At 54.2% G+C, this 13,747-nt stretch overlaps 1 protein-coding gene across 3 annotated transcripts in view; it reads right to left on the reverse strand.

The window, feature by feature from the left end:
* The window catches only part of DNM2 (dynamin 2), a 78,660-nt gene that overhangs the window by 33,930 nt on the left and 30,983 nt on the right, over positions 1–13,747 (reverse strand). For all 3 annotated transcript variants that reach the window (XM_086871363.1, XM_086871362.1, XM_086871361.1), the window contains exons 8-12: positions 10,370–10,505; positions 7,453–7,520; positions 4,742–4,880; positions 1,151–1,237; positions 62–132 (exon numbers count right to left, since the gene is read on the reverse strand). In XM_086871363.1, coding sequence (XP_086727489.1) covers positions 62–132; positions 1,151–1,237; positions 4,742–4,880; positions 7,453–7,520; positions 10,370–10,505 — 501 coding nt within the window. The remainder of the gene's footprint in view (positions 1–61; positions 133–1,150; positions 1,238–4,741; positions 4,881–7,452; positions 7,521–10,369; positions 10,506–13,747) is intronic.

A 13,747-nucleotide genomic window follows, 5' to 3' on the forward strand; every position in this document is an offset into this window, starting at 1 on the left:
GGATGGAAAAAGCGGGAGAATTCCGGGAATTCCAGGAATTTTCCATGGAGAAGGAACTCACTTGGCGAATCCGATGAAATCCTCGTGGTTGGTGTTGATGTAGGAGAGCTCGATGTCGATCAGCAGCAGGATCTGGGAACCAGGGAACGCCGGGAATTCCGGGAATTCCGGGAATTCCGGGAATTTTGGGAATAATTGGGAATGTTGGGAATAATTGGGAATGTTGGGAATGTTGGGATTGAGGAAGAATTCGGGAATGTCGGGAATTTTGGGAATTTTTGGGGATTTTTTGGGGATTTTTGGGAATGTTGGGAATTCCAGGAACGTCGGGAATTCCCGCTCTGGGAATGTCGGGAATGTTGGGAATTGCGGGAATATTGGGAATGTTGGGAATGCTGGGAATGTCGGGAATTTTGGGAATTCCAGGAATTCCGGGAATGTTGGGAATTTTCGGGAATTCTGGGAATTTTGGGAACTGCCGCTCTGGGAATTTTGGGAATTTTGGGAATGCTGGGAATGTCAGGAATGTCGGGAATGTCGGGAATGTTGGGAATTGTTGGGAATGTTGGGAATGTTGGGAAATTTGGGAATGTGGGGAATTTTGGGAATGCTGGGAATGTTGGAAATGTCGGGAATGTCGGGAATTTTGGGAATGTTGGGAATTTTGGGAATTTTGGGAATGCTGGGAATGTTGGAAATGTCGGGAATGTTGGGAATTCTGGGAATTTTGGGAACTGCCGCTCTGGGAATGTGGGGAATGTTGGGAATTTTGGGAATGCCGGGAATTTTGGGAATGTGGGGAATTCTGGGAATTCCGGGAATGTCGGGAATTCCGGGAATGCTGGGAATTTTGGGAATTTGGGCATTTTGGGAATGCCGGGAATTTTGGGAACGTGGGGAATTCCGGGAATGCTGGGAACTTTTGGGAATGTTGGGAATTCCGGGAATGCTGGGAATATTGGGAATGCTGGGAATGTCGGGAATTTTGGGAATTTTGGGAATGTTGGGAATTCCGGGAATGCTGGGAATGTTGGGAATGCTGGGAATGTTGGGAATTTTTGGGAATTCTGGGAATGCTGGGAATGTTGGGAATTTTTGGGAATGCTGGGAATGTTGGGAATTTTTGGGAATGTTGGGAATTGCCGCTCACCTGCTCCTTGGTTCTGCCCTCGCGCTCCCGGATGTGCGTGCTCACGATGCGCTCCGTCTCCTCCCGCAGCCGCGGGTACGAGCCCAGCTGCAGCGGGAGAATCCCGGGAAAATCACCCGGAAGGCCGGGAAAAATCCGGGAAATATCCGGGAAAAATCCCAGAAAAATCCGGGAAAAATCCGGGAAATATCCGGGAAAAATCCCAGAAAAATCCCGGAAAAATCCGGGAAATATCCCGGAAAAGGCCGGGAAAAATCCCGGAAAAAGCCGGGAAAAATCCAGGAAAAGGCCGGGAAAAATCCGGGAAAAATCCGGGAAAAGGCCGGGAAAAATCCCGGAAAAATCCGGGAAAAATCCCGGGAAAAGGCCGGGAAAAATCCCGGAAAAGGCCAGGAAAAATCCCGGAAAAATCCGGGAAAAAGCCGGGAAAAATCCCGGAAAAGGCCAGGAAAAATCCCGGAAAAATCCGGGAAAAGGCCGGGAAAAATCCTGGAAAAGGCCAGGAAAAATCCCAGAAAAATCCCAGAAAAATCCCGGAAAAATCCTGGAAAAGGCTAGGAAAAATCCTGGAAAAATCCGGGAAAAATCCCGGAAAAGGCCGGGAAAATTCCCGGAAAAGGCCGGGAAAAATCCCGGAAAAATCCCGGAAAAATTCTGGAAAAATCCCGGAAAAGGCCGGGAAAAATCCTGGAAAAATCCCAGAAAAATCACGGAAAAATCCGGGAAAAATCCGGGAAAAATCCAGGAAAAGGCCGGGAAAAATCCGGGAAAGATCCAGGAAAAATCCTAGGAAAATCTGGGAAAAATCCCGGAAAAGGCCAGGAAAAGGCCCGGAAAAGGCCGGGAAAAATCCCGGAAAAATCCCGGAAAAATCCGGGAAAAATCCAGGAAAAGGCCAGGAAAAATCCCGGAAAAATCCCAGAAAAATCCAGGAAAAATCCTGGAAAAATCCCGGAAAAGGCCCAGAAAAATCCTGGAAAAATCAGGAAAAATCCCAGAAAAGGCCCGGAAAAGGCCGGGAAAAATCCCAGAAAAATCCGGGAAAAATCCCGAAAAAATTCGGGAAAAATCCCAGAAAAGGCCAGGAAAAATCCAGGAAAAATCCCGGAAAAGGCCAGGAAAAATCCGGGAAAAATCCTGGGAAAATCTGGGAAAAAATCCCAGTTTGACCCCAGTCTGACCCCAGTTTGACCCCGTTTGACCCCGGTTTGACCCCAGTTTGACCCCAGTCTGACCCCGGTTTGACCCCGGTCTGACCCCAGTCTGACCCCAGTTTCTGACCCCGGTTTGACCCCGGTTTGACCCCGGTTTGACCCCGGTTTGACCCCGGTCTGACCCCAGTCTGACCCCAGTTTGACCCCGGTCTGACCCCGGTTTGACCCCGGTCTGAGCAGTACCTTACTGGTGCACTGGGCTGACCAGTCCCTCCCCAGTCTGACCCCAGTCTGACCCCGGTCTGACCCCAGTCTGACCCCGGTTTGACCCCGGTTTGACCCCAGTTTGACCCCGGTTTGACCCCGGTCTGACCCCTGTTTCTGACCCCGGTCTGACCCCGGTCTGAGCAGTACCTTACTGGTGCACTGGGCTGACCAGTCCCTCCCCAGTCTGACCCCAGTCTGACCCCGGTCTGACCCCAGTTTGACCCCGGTCTGACCCCAGTCTGACCCCGGTGTGACCCCGGTCTGACCCCGGTTTGACCCCAGTTTGACCCCGGTCTGACCCCAGTCTGACCCCAGTTTGACCCCAGTCTGACCCCAGTCTGACCCCAGTCTGACCCCGGTTTGACCCCGGTCTGACCCCAGTTTGACCCCGGTCTGACCCCAGTCTGACCCCGGTGTGACCCCGGTCTGACCCCGGTTTGACCCCAGTTTGACCCCGGTCTGACCCCAGTCTGACCCCAGTTTGACCCCGGTCTGACCCCAGTCTGACCCCAGTCTGACCCCGGTTTGACCCCGGTCTGACCCCGGTTTGACCCCGGTCTGACCCCAGTTTCTGACCCCAGTTTGACCCCAGTTTGACCCCAGTCTGACCCCAGTTTGACCCCAGTCTGACCCCAGTCTGACCCCAGTCTGACCCCAGTTTGACCCCGGTCTGACCCCGGTTTGACCCCAGTTTGACCCCAGTTTGACCCCAGTCTGACCCCGGTCTGACCCCAGTCTCACGCCGGTTTGACCCCAGTTTGACCCCAGTCTGACCCCAGTTTGACCCCAGTCTGACCCCAGTTTGACCCCAGTTTCACCCCAGTCCCCTCCCAGTCTGACCCCGGTTTGACCCCGGTTTGACCCCGGTTTGACCCCGGTTTGACCCCGGTCTGAGCAGTACCTTACTGGTGCACTGGGCTGACCAGTCCCTCCCAGTCTGACCCCAGTCTGACCCTGGTTTGACCCCGGTCTGACCCTGGTTTGACCCCGGTTTGACCCCAGTCTGACCCCGGTTTGACCCCGGTTTCTGACCCCGGTCTGACCCCGGTCTGACCCCGGTCTGAGCAGTACCTTACTGGTGCACTGGGCTAACCAGTCCCACCCCAGTCTGACCCCAGTCTGACCCCTGTCTGACCCCGGTTTGACCCCAGTCTGACCCCAGTTTCTGACCCCGGTCTGACCCCAGTCTGACCCCGGTTTGACCCCGGTTTCTGACCCCGGTCTGACCCCGGTTTGACCCCGGTCTGACCCCAGTTTGACCCCAGTCTGACCCCAGTTTCTGACCCCAGTCTGACCCCGGTCTGACCCCAGTCTGACCCCAGTCTGACCCCGGTCTGACCCCGGTCTGACCCCAGTTTGACCCCAGTCTGACCCCAGTTTCTGACCCCGGTTTGAGCAGTACCTTACTGGTGCACTGGGCTGACCAGTCCCTCCCAGTCTGACCCCGGTCTGACCCCAGTTTGACCCCGGTCTGACCCCGGTCTGACCCCAGTCTGACCCCAGTTTGACCCCAGTTTGACCCCAGTCTGACCCCGGTCTGACCCCGGTTTGACCCCGGTTTGACCCCAGTCTGACCCCGGTTTGACCCCAGTTTGACCCCGGTCTGACCCCGGTCTGACCCCGGTCTGAGCAGTACCTTACTGGTGCACTGGGCTGACCAGTCCCTCCCAGTCTGACCCCAGTCTGACCCTGGTTTGACCCCGGTCTGACCCTGGTTTGACCCCGGTTTGACCCCAGTCTGACCCCGGTTTGACCCCGGTCTGACCCCGGTCTGACCCCGGTCTGAGCAGTACCTTACTGGTGCACTGGGCTGACCAGTCCCTCCCAGTCTGACCCCAGTCTGACCCCGGTCTGACCCCGGTCTGAGCAGTACCTTACTGGTGCACTGGGCTGACCAGTCCCTCCCAGTCTGACCCCAGTCTGACCCCAGTTTGACCCCGGTCTGACCCCAGTTTGACCCCGGTCTGAGCAGTACCTTACTGGTGCACTGGGCTGACCAGTCCCTCCCAGTCTGACCCCAGTCTGACCCCAGTTTGACCCCGGTCTGACCCCAGTTTGACCCCGGTCTGAGCAGTACCTTACTGGTGCACTGGGCTGACCAGTCCCTCCCAGTTTCTGACCCCAGTTTGACTCCAGTTTGACCCCAGTTTGACCCCAGTCTGAGCAGTACCTTACTGGTGCACTGCCGCACGGTGTTGATCAGCTCCTGGATCACCAAATCCACGCATTTCAGGCACGGCTCCTTCAGCTTCACCAGCTGCTTCTTGACGATGGCCTCGAACGCCAGGTCCGGCGTGAACAGCCCCGTCCTGAGCGGGAACAGCCCGGAAACGCTCGGAAAAGGGCGGGAAAACGGCCGGAAAAGGGCGGGAAAACGGCCGGAAAACGGCCGGAAAAGGGCGGGAAAACGGCCGGAAAAGGGCGGGAAAACGGCCGGAAAACGGCCGGAAAAGGGCGGGAAAACAGTCGGAAAAGGGCGGGAAAACGGCAGGGAAAACAGACGGAAAATGGCGGGAAAACAGTCGGAAAATGGCGGGAAAACAGTCGGAAAAGGGCGGGAAAACGGTCGGAAAATGGCGGGAAAACAGTCGGAAAATGGCGGGAAAACGGCCCGAAAAGGGCGGGAAAACAGTCGGAAAAGGGTGGGGAAACAGTTGGAAAATGGCGGGAAAACAGCCGGAAAACGGCGGGAAAACGGCCCGAAAAGGGCGGGGAAACGGCCGGAAAATGGTGGGAAAATGGAGGGAAAACTGCCGGAAAACGGCAGGAAAACAGTCGGAAAAGGGCGGGAAAACAGTCGGAAAAGGGCGGGAAAACAGACGGAAAATGGCGGCAAAACAGTCGGAAAAGGGCGGGAAAACAGTCGGAAAAGGGCGGGAAAACAGTCAGAAAAAGGCGGGAAAACGGCCGGAAAACGGCGGGGAAAACAGTTGGAAAAAGGCGGGAAAACGGCCGGAAAAAGGTGGGAAAACAGTCGGAAAACGGCGGGAAAACGGCGGGAAAATGGCGGGAAAACAGTCGGAAAATGGTGGGAAAACGGTGGGGAAACGGCCGGAAAATGGCGGGAAAGCGGCCGGAAAATGGCGGGAAAACAGTTGGAAAATGGCGGGAAAACAGTCGGAGAATGGCGGGAAAACGGTCGGAAAACGGTGGGAAAACGGTCGGAAAACAGCGGGAAAACAGTCGGAAAATGGCGGGAAAACGGCCGGAAAATGGCGGGAAAACGGCCGGAAAACGGCAGGAAAAACAGTTCGAAAAGGGCGGGAAAACGGCCAGAAAACGGCGGGAAAACAGTCGGAAAAGGGTGGGAAAACGGTCGGAAAACGACGGGAAAACGGTCGGAAAACAGCTGGAAAATAGCGGGGGAAACAGTTGGAAAACAGTCGGGAAACGTTGGGAAAAACAGTCGGAAAACAGCGGGAAACAGCCAGAAAACAGTCGGAAAATGGCAGGAAAACGGTGGGAAACAACCGGAAACAGTTGGAGAACAGCGCGGAAACGGCAGGAAAACAGTCGGAAAACAGTGGGAAACAGCCGGAAACAGTCAGAGAACACGGGGAAACAGTCAGAAAATGGTGGGAAAACAGATGGAAACAGCCAGAAAACGGCAGGAAACAGTCGGAAACAGTCGGAGAATGGCGGGGAAACAGCGGGGAACAGTCGGAAACAGCGAGGAAATGGCCGGGAAACAGCAGGAAACAGTCGGAAAATGGTGGGAAAACGGCGGGAAACAGCCGGAAACAGTTGGAAAACAGCGGGACCAGAGCGGGATCGATCCCAGGGAGGAATTCCCAATTCCAGGAATTCCCAATTCCCAGGAATTCCCAGGAATTCCCAATTCCCCATCCCAGGAATTCCCAATTCCCAATCCCAGGAATTCCCAATTCCCAGGAATTCCCAATCCCAGGAATTCCCAGGAATTCCCAGGAATTCCCAGCTCCTGGAGAAGCTGAGCAGGGAAAATCCCTCCTGCAGGCGCTGGAATTCCCGGGAATGATCCAGGGGAGGATCCGGGGAATTCCCAGGAATTCTGGGCAGGGAAGGATCCAGGGGAGGATCCAGGGAATTCCCGGGAAGGATCCAGGGAAGGATCCAGGGGAGGATCCAGGGAATTCCCAGGAATTCTGGGCAGGGAATGATCCAGGGATGGATCCAGGGAGGATCCGGGGATGGATCCCGGGAAGGATCGGGGAATTCCCGGGAATGCCGGCCTGGGATGGATCCAGGGAAGGATCCAGGGAAGGATCCAGGGAATTCCCAGGAATGCCGGCCCGGGAATGATCCAGGGGAGGATCCAGGGAAGGATCCGGGGGAGGATCCGGGGAATTCCCGGGAATGATCCAGGGAAGGATCCGGGGATGGATCCAGGGGAGGATCCGGGAATGATCCAGGGATGGATCCGGGGATGGATCCGGGGATGGATCCAGGGATGGATCCAGGGATGGATCCGGGGAAGGATCCGGGGATGGATCCGGGGAATTCCTGGGAATGCTGGCCTAGGATGGATCCGGGGGAGGATCCGGGGAGGATCCGGGGATGGATCCGGGGAATTCCCGGGAATGATCCAGGGAAGGATCCGGGAATGGATCCGGGGGAGGATCCGGGGATGGATCTGGGGATGGATCCGGGGAAGGATCCGGGGAATTCCCGGGAATGATCCAGGGAAGGATCCGGGATGGATCCAGGGAAGGATCCGGGGAATTCCCGGGAATGCCGGCCCGGGAAGGATCCAGGGGAGGATCCAGGGATGGATCCGGGGATGGATCCGGGGGAGGATCCGGGGAATTCCCGGGAATGCCGGCCCAGGAAGGATCCAGGGAATGATCCAGGGAAGGATCCGGGGGAGGATCCGGGGAATTCCCGGGAATGCCGGATACTTGCCTCACCCCGTGGATGTTCTTGATGGCGTAGCTGATCTCCCGCCGCAAATCCTTCTCGTCAAATTCCATCTGCCGGGAAACGGAAACACCGGGAATGGGAAACACCGGGAAACACCGGGAAACACCGGGAATGAGAAACACCGGGAAACACCGGGAAACATCGGGAAACACCGGGAATGAGAAACACCGGGAAACACCGGGAAACACCGGGAATGAGAAACACCGGGAAACACCGGGAAACACCGGGAATGAGAAACACCGGGAAACACCGGGAATCAACCACCGGGAAACACCGGGAAACACCGGGAATGAGAAACACCGGGAAACACCGGGAAACACCGGGAATCAACCACCGGGAAACACCGGGAAACACCGGGAATGGGAAACACTGGGAAACACCGGGAATCACTGGGAATCACCGGGAATGGGAAACACCGGGAAACACCGGGAATCTCCGGGAATGAGAAACACCGGGAAACACCGGGAATGGATCACCGGGAAACACCGGGAATCAATCACATGCAAACACCGGGAATGGATCACAGGGAAACATTGGGAATCACCGGGAATGGATCACTGGGAATCACTGGGGAACACCGGGAATCACCGGGAATGGATCACAGGGAATCACCGGGAGTCACCGGGAATCAACCACCGGGAAAAACCGGGAATCACAGGGAATCAACCACCGGGAATCACCGAGAATCACCGGGATTCTCCTGAAATTCCCAGAATGAAAATCCCGGGATTCCAGGAACGAAAATCCCGGGATTCCGGGAATGAAAATCCCGGGATTCTCACGGAATTCCAGGAATGAAAATCCCGGAATTCCAGGAATGAAAACAACGGGATTCTGGGAATGAAAATATCGGGATTCTCCCGAAATTCCCGGAATGAAAAACCCAAAATTCCCAGAATGAAAATCTCGGAATTCCAGGAAGGAAAATCCTGGGATTCTCCTGGAATTCCCAGAATGAAAATCCTGGGATTCCAGGAATGAAAATCCCGGGATTCTCCCGAAATTCCAGGAATGAAAATCCCAGAATTCTGGGAACGAAAATCCCTGGGATTCCCGGGAATGAAAATCCTGGGATTCTGGGAACGAAAATCCCGGGATTCTCCTGAAATTCCCAGAATAAAAATCCCAGGATTCCAGGAATGAAAATATCGGGATTCTCCTGAAATTCCCAGAATAAAAATCCCGGGATTCTCCTGGAATGAAAATCCCAGGATTCTGGGAATGAAAATCCCTGGAATGAAAATCTTGGGATTCCCGGAATGAAAATATCGGGATTCTCCCGGAATTCCAGGAATGAAAATCCCGGGATTCCAGGAATGAAAATCCCAGGATTCTCCCAGAATTCCACGAACTAAAATCCCAGGATTCCGGGAATGAAAATCCCGGGATTCTCCCGGAATTCCTGGAATGAAAATCCCTGGAATTCCAGGAATGAAAATCCTGGGATTCTCCCAGAATTCCCAGAATGAAAATCCCGAAATTCCCAGAATGAAAATCCCGGAATTCTGGGAATGAAAATCCTGGGATTCTCCTGGAATTCCTGGAATGAAAATCCCGGGGTTCCAGGAATGAAAATATCGGGATTCCCGGAATGAAAATCCCGGGATTCTCCCGGAATTCCTGGAATGAAAATCCCTGGAATTCCAGGAATGAAAATCCTGGGATTCTCCCAGAATTCCCAGAATGAAAATCCCGAAATTCCCAGAATGAAAATCCCGGAATTCTGGGAATGAAAATCCTGGGATTCTCCTGGAATTCCTGGAATGAAAATCCCGGGGTTCCAGGAATGAAAATATCGGGATTCCCGGAATGAAAATCCCGGGATTCTCCCGGAATTCCCAGAACGAAAATCCCGGGATTCCAGGAACGAAAATCCTGGGATTCTGGGAATGAAAATATTGGGATTCTCCTGAAATTCCCAGAATGAAAATCCCTGGAATTCCAGGAATGAAAATCCCGGGATTCTCCCAGAATTCCCAGAAAGAAAATCCCGAAATTCCCAGAATGAAAATCCCGGAATTCTGGGAATGAAAATCCTGGGATTCTCCTGGAATTCCTGGAATGAAAATCCCGGGGTTCCAGGAATGAAAATATCGGGATTCCGGGAATGAAAGTCCCGGGATTCTCCCGGAATTCCAGGAATGAAAATCCCTGGAATTCCAGGAACGAAAATCCCGGGATTCTCCTGAAATTCCCAGAATGAAAATCCTGGGATTCCAGGAACGAAAATATTGGGATTCTGGGAATGAAAATCCCGGGATTCTCCCGGAATTCCTGGAATGAAAATCCCAAAATTCTGGGAATGAAAATCCCTGGGATTCCAGGAATGAAAATCCCGGGATTCTCCCAGAATTCCCGGAATGAAAATCCCTGGATTCCAGGAATGAAAACATCGGGATTCTCCCAGAATGAAAATCCCGGGATTCTGGGAATGAAAATCCTGGGATTCCGGGAATGAAAATATTGGGATTCTCCCAGAATTCCCAGAATGAAAATCCCGGGATTCTGGGAATGAAAATCCCGGGATTCTCCTGGAATTCCCGGAATGAAAATCCCGGGATTCCAGGAACGAAAATCCTGGGATTCTGGGAATGAAAATATTGGGATTCTCCTGAAATTCCCAGAATGAAAATCCCGGGATTCCGGGAATGAAAATCCCTGGAATGAAAATCTTGGGATTCCAGGAATGAAAATCCCGGGACTCTCCCGGAATTCCCGGAATGAAAATCCCGGGATTCTGTGAATGAAAATCCCGGGATTCTCCCAGAATCCCGGGAATGAAAATCCCAGGATTCCAGGAATGAAAATCCCGGGACTCTCCCGGAATCCCGGGAACGCTCCGCGCCTCGGGAGGATTCCTGGCATTCCCAGGATTCGTTCCCGGGATTCCCGGGCTGACCTTGACGAGCTCGAAGGGAAATCTCTCGTGGAAAATGCGATTGATCCGAGCGCCCCCGGAGAGCTCCAGGGTGTCCACCTGATCCCCGGATCCCTCGATCCGCTTCTCGAAATCCACCCCGAACTGCTGCACCATCCTGGGCGGGAAAACGGGAATCAGGGAGAGGGAATTCCCGGAATTCCATGGGAAAATGGGAATCAGGGAGCGGGAATTCCCGGAATTCCATGGGAAAACGGGAATCAGGGAGAGGGAATTCCCGGAATTCCATGGGAAAATGGGAATCAGGGAGCGGGAATCCACCCCGAACTGCTGCACCATCCTGGGGGCAGGAAACGGGAATCAGGGAGAGGGAATTCCCGGAATTCCATGGGAAAATGGGAATTGGGGAATGGGGATCCCATGAAATCCACCCCGAACTGCTGCACCATCCTGGGGATGGGAAACGGGAATCAGGGAGAGGGAATTCCCGGAATTCCATGGGAAAACGGGAATCAGGGAGCGGGAATTCCCGGAATTCCATGGGAAAACGGGAATCGGGGAGTGGGGATTCCCGGAATTCCATGGGAAAATGGGAATCAGGGAGCGGGAATTCCCGGAATTCCATGGGAAAACGGGAATTGGGGAATGGGAAAATGGGAATTGGGGAATGGGAATCCACCCCGAACTGCTGCACCATCCTGGGGGCGGGAAAAACGGGAATCAGGGAGCGGGAATTCCCGGAATTCCATGGGAAAACGGGAATCGGGGAATGGGAATTCCCAGAATTCCATGGGAAAATGGGAATTGGGGAGCGGGAATCCACCCCGAACTGCTGCACCATCCTGGGGGCGGGAAAACGGGAATCAGGGAGAGGGAATTCCATGGGAAAACGGGAATCAGGGAGCGGGAATTCCCAGAATTCCATGGGAAAATGGGAATTGGGGAGTGGGAAAATGGGAATCGGGGAGTGGGAAATCCCAGAATTCCCGGAATTCCATGGGAAAATGGGAATTGGGGAATGGGAATCCGCCCCGAACTGCTGCACCATCCTGGGGGCGGGAAAACGGGAATCAGGGAGAGGGAATTCCCGGAATTCCATGGGAAAACGGGAATCAGGGAGCCGGAATTCCACGGGAAAACGGGAATCAGGGAGAGGGAATTCCATGGGAAAATGGGAATCAGGGAGAGGGAATTCCCGGAATTCCATGGGAAAAGGGGAATCTGGGAGCCGGAATTCCCGGAATTCCATGGGAAAATGGGAATCAGGGAGAGGGAATTCCCGGAATTCCATGGGAAAATGGGAATCAGGGAGCCGGAATTCCCGGAATTCCAATGAAAAACGGGAATTGGGGAATGGGGATCCCATGAAATCCACCCCGAACTGCTGCACCATCCTGGGCGGGAAAACGGGAATCAGGGAGCCGGAATTCCCGGAATTCCATGGGAAAAGGGGAATCTGGGAGCCGGAATTCCCGGAATTCCATGGGAAAACGGGAATCAGGGAGTGGGAATCCACCCCGAACTGCTGCACCATCCTGGGGGCGGGAAAAACGGGAATCAGGGAGCCGGAATTCCCGGAATTCCATGGGAAAACGGGAATTGGGGAATGGGAAAATGGGAATTGGGGAGTGGGAACTCCTAGAATTCCATGGGAAAATGGGAATCAGGGAGCCGGAATTCCCGGAATTCCATGGGAAAATGGGAATGGGGGAATGGGAATCCGCCCCGAACTGCTGCACCATCCTGGGGATGGAAAAACGGGAATCAGGGAGAGGGAATTCCCGGAATTCCATGGAAAAATGGGAATCAGGGAGCGGGAATTCCATGGGAAAACGGGAATCAGGGAGCCGGAATTCCCGGAATTCCATGGGAAAATGGGAATCAGGGAGAGGGAATCCACCCCGAACTGCTGCACCATCCTGGGGGCGGGAAACGGGAATCAGGGAGCGGGAATTCCTGGAATTCCATGGGAAAACGGGAATCAGGGAGAGGGAATTCCACGGGAAAATGGGAATCGGGGAATGGGGATCCCATGAAATCCACCCCGAACTGCTGCACCATCCTGGGGATGGGAAACGGGAATCAGGGAGCCGGAATTCAATGGGAAAACGGGAATCAGGGAGCGGGAATTCCCGGAATTCCATGGGAAAATGGGAATCAGGGAGCCGGAATTCCACGGGAAAACGGGAATCAGGGAGCCGGAATTCCCGGAATTCCATGGGAAAAGGGGAATCTGGGAGCCGGAATTCCCGGAATTCCATGGGAAAACGGGAATCAGGGAGTGGGAATCCACCCCGAACTGCTGCACCATCCTGGGGGCGGGAAAACGGGAATCAGGGAGCCGGAATTCCCGGAATTCCATGGGAAAACGGGAATTGGGGAATGGGAAAATGGGAATTGGGGAGTGGGAACTCCCAGAATTCCATGGGAAAATGGGAATTGGGGAGTGGGAATTCCCAGAATTCCATGGGAAAATGGGAATCAGGGAGCCGGAATTCCCGGAATTCCATGGGAAAACGGGAATTGGGGAGTGGGAATTCCCAGAATTCCATGGGAAAATGGGAATCAGGGAGCGGGAATTCCCGGAATTCCATGGGAAAACGGGAATTGGGGAATGGGAATCCACCCCGAACTGCTGCACCATCCTGGGGATGGAAAAACGGGAATCAGGAGAGGGAATTCCCGGAATTCCATGGGAAAATGGGAATCAGGGAGCGGGAATTCCCAGAATTCCATGGGAAAATGGGAATTGGGGAATGGGAATCCACCCCGAACTGCTGCACCATCCTGGGGGCGGGGAAACGGGAATCAGGGAGAGGGAATTCCATGGGAAAACGGGAATCAGGGAGCGGGAATTCCACGGGAAAACGGGAATCAGGGAGCGGGAATTCCACGGGAAAACGGGAATCAGGGAGAGGGAATTCCATGGGAAAACGGGAATCAGGGAGCCGGAATTCCACGGGAAAACGGGAATCAGGGAGCGGGAATTCCATGGGAAAACGGGAATTGGGGAATGGGAAATCCCACAAAATCCACCCCGAACTGCTGCACCATCCTGGGGGCGGGAAAAACGGGAATCAGGGAGCGGAAATTCCCGGAATTCCATGGGAAAATGGGAATCGGGGAGCGGGAATTCCTGGAATTCCATGGGAAAATGGGAATCGGGGAATGGGAATCCACCCCGAACTGCTGCACCATCCTGGGGGCGGGAAAACGGGAATCAGGGAGCGGGAATTCCACGGGAAAATGGGAATTGGGGAATGGGAATCCACCCCGAACTGCTGCACCAGCCTGGGCGGGAAAACGGGAATCAGGGAGAGGGAATTCCATGGGAAAACGGGAATCAGGGAGCGGGAATTCCACGGGAAAACGGGAATCAGGGAGAGGGAATTCCATGGG

Source organism: Cyanistes caeruleus, chromosome 35, assembly GCF_971803275.1.
Source record: "Cyanistes caeruleus chromosome 35, bCyaCae1.hap1.1, whole genome shotgun sequence".
Taxonomy (NCBI): domain Eukaryota; kingdom Metazoa; phylum Chordata; class Aves; order Passeriformes; family Paridae; genus Cyanistes; species Cyanistes caeruleus.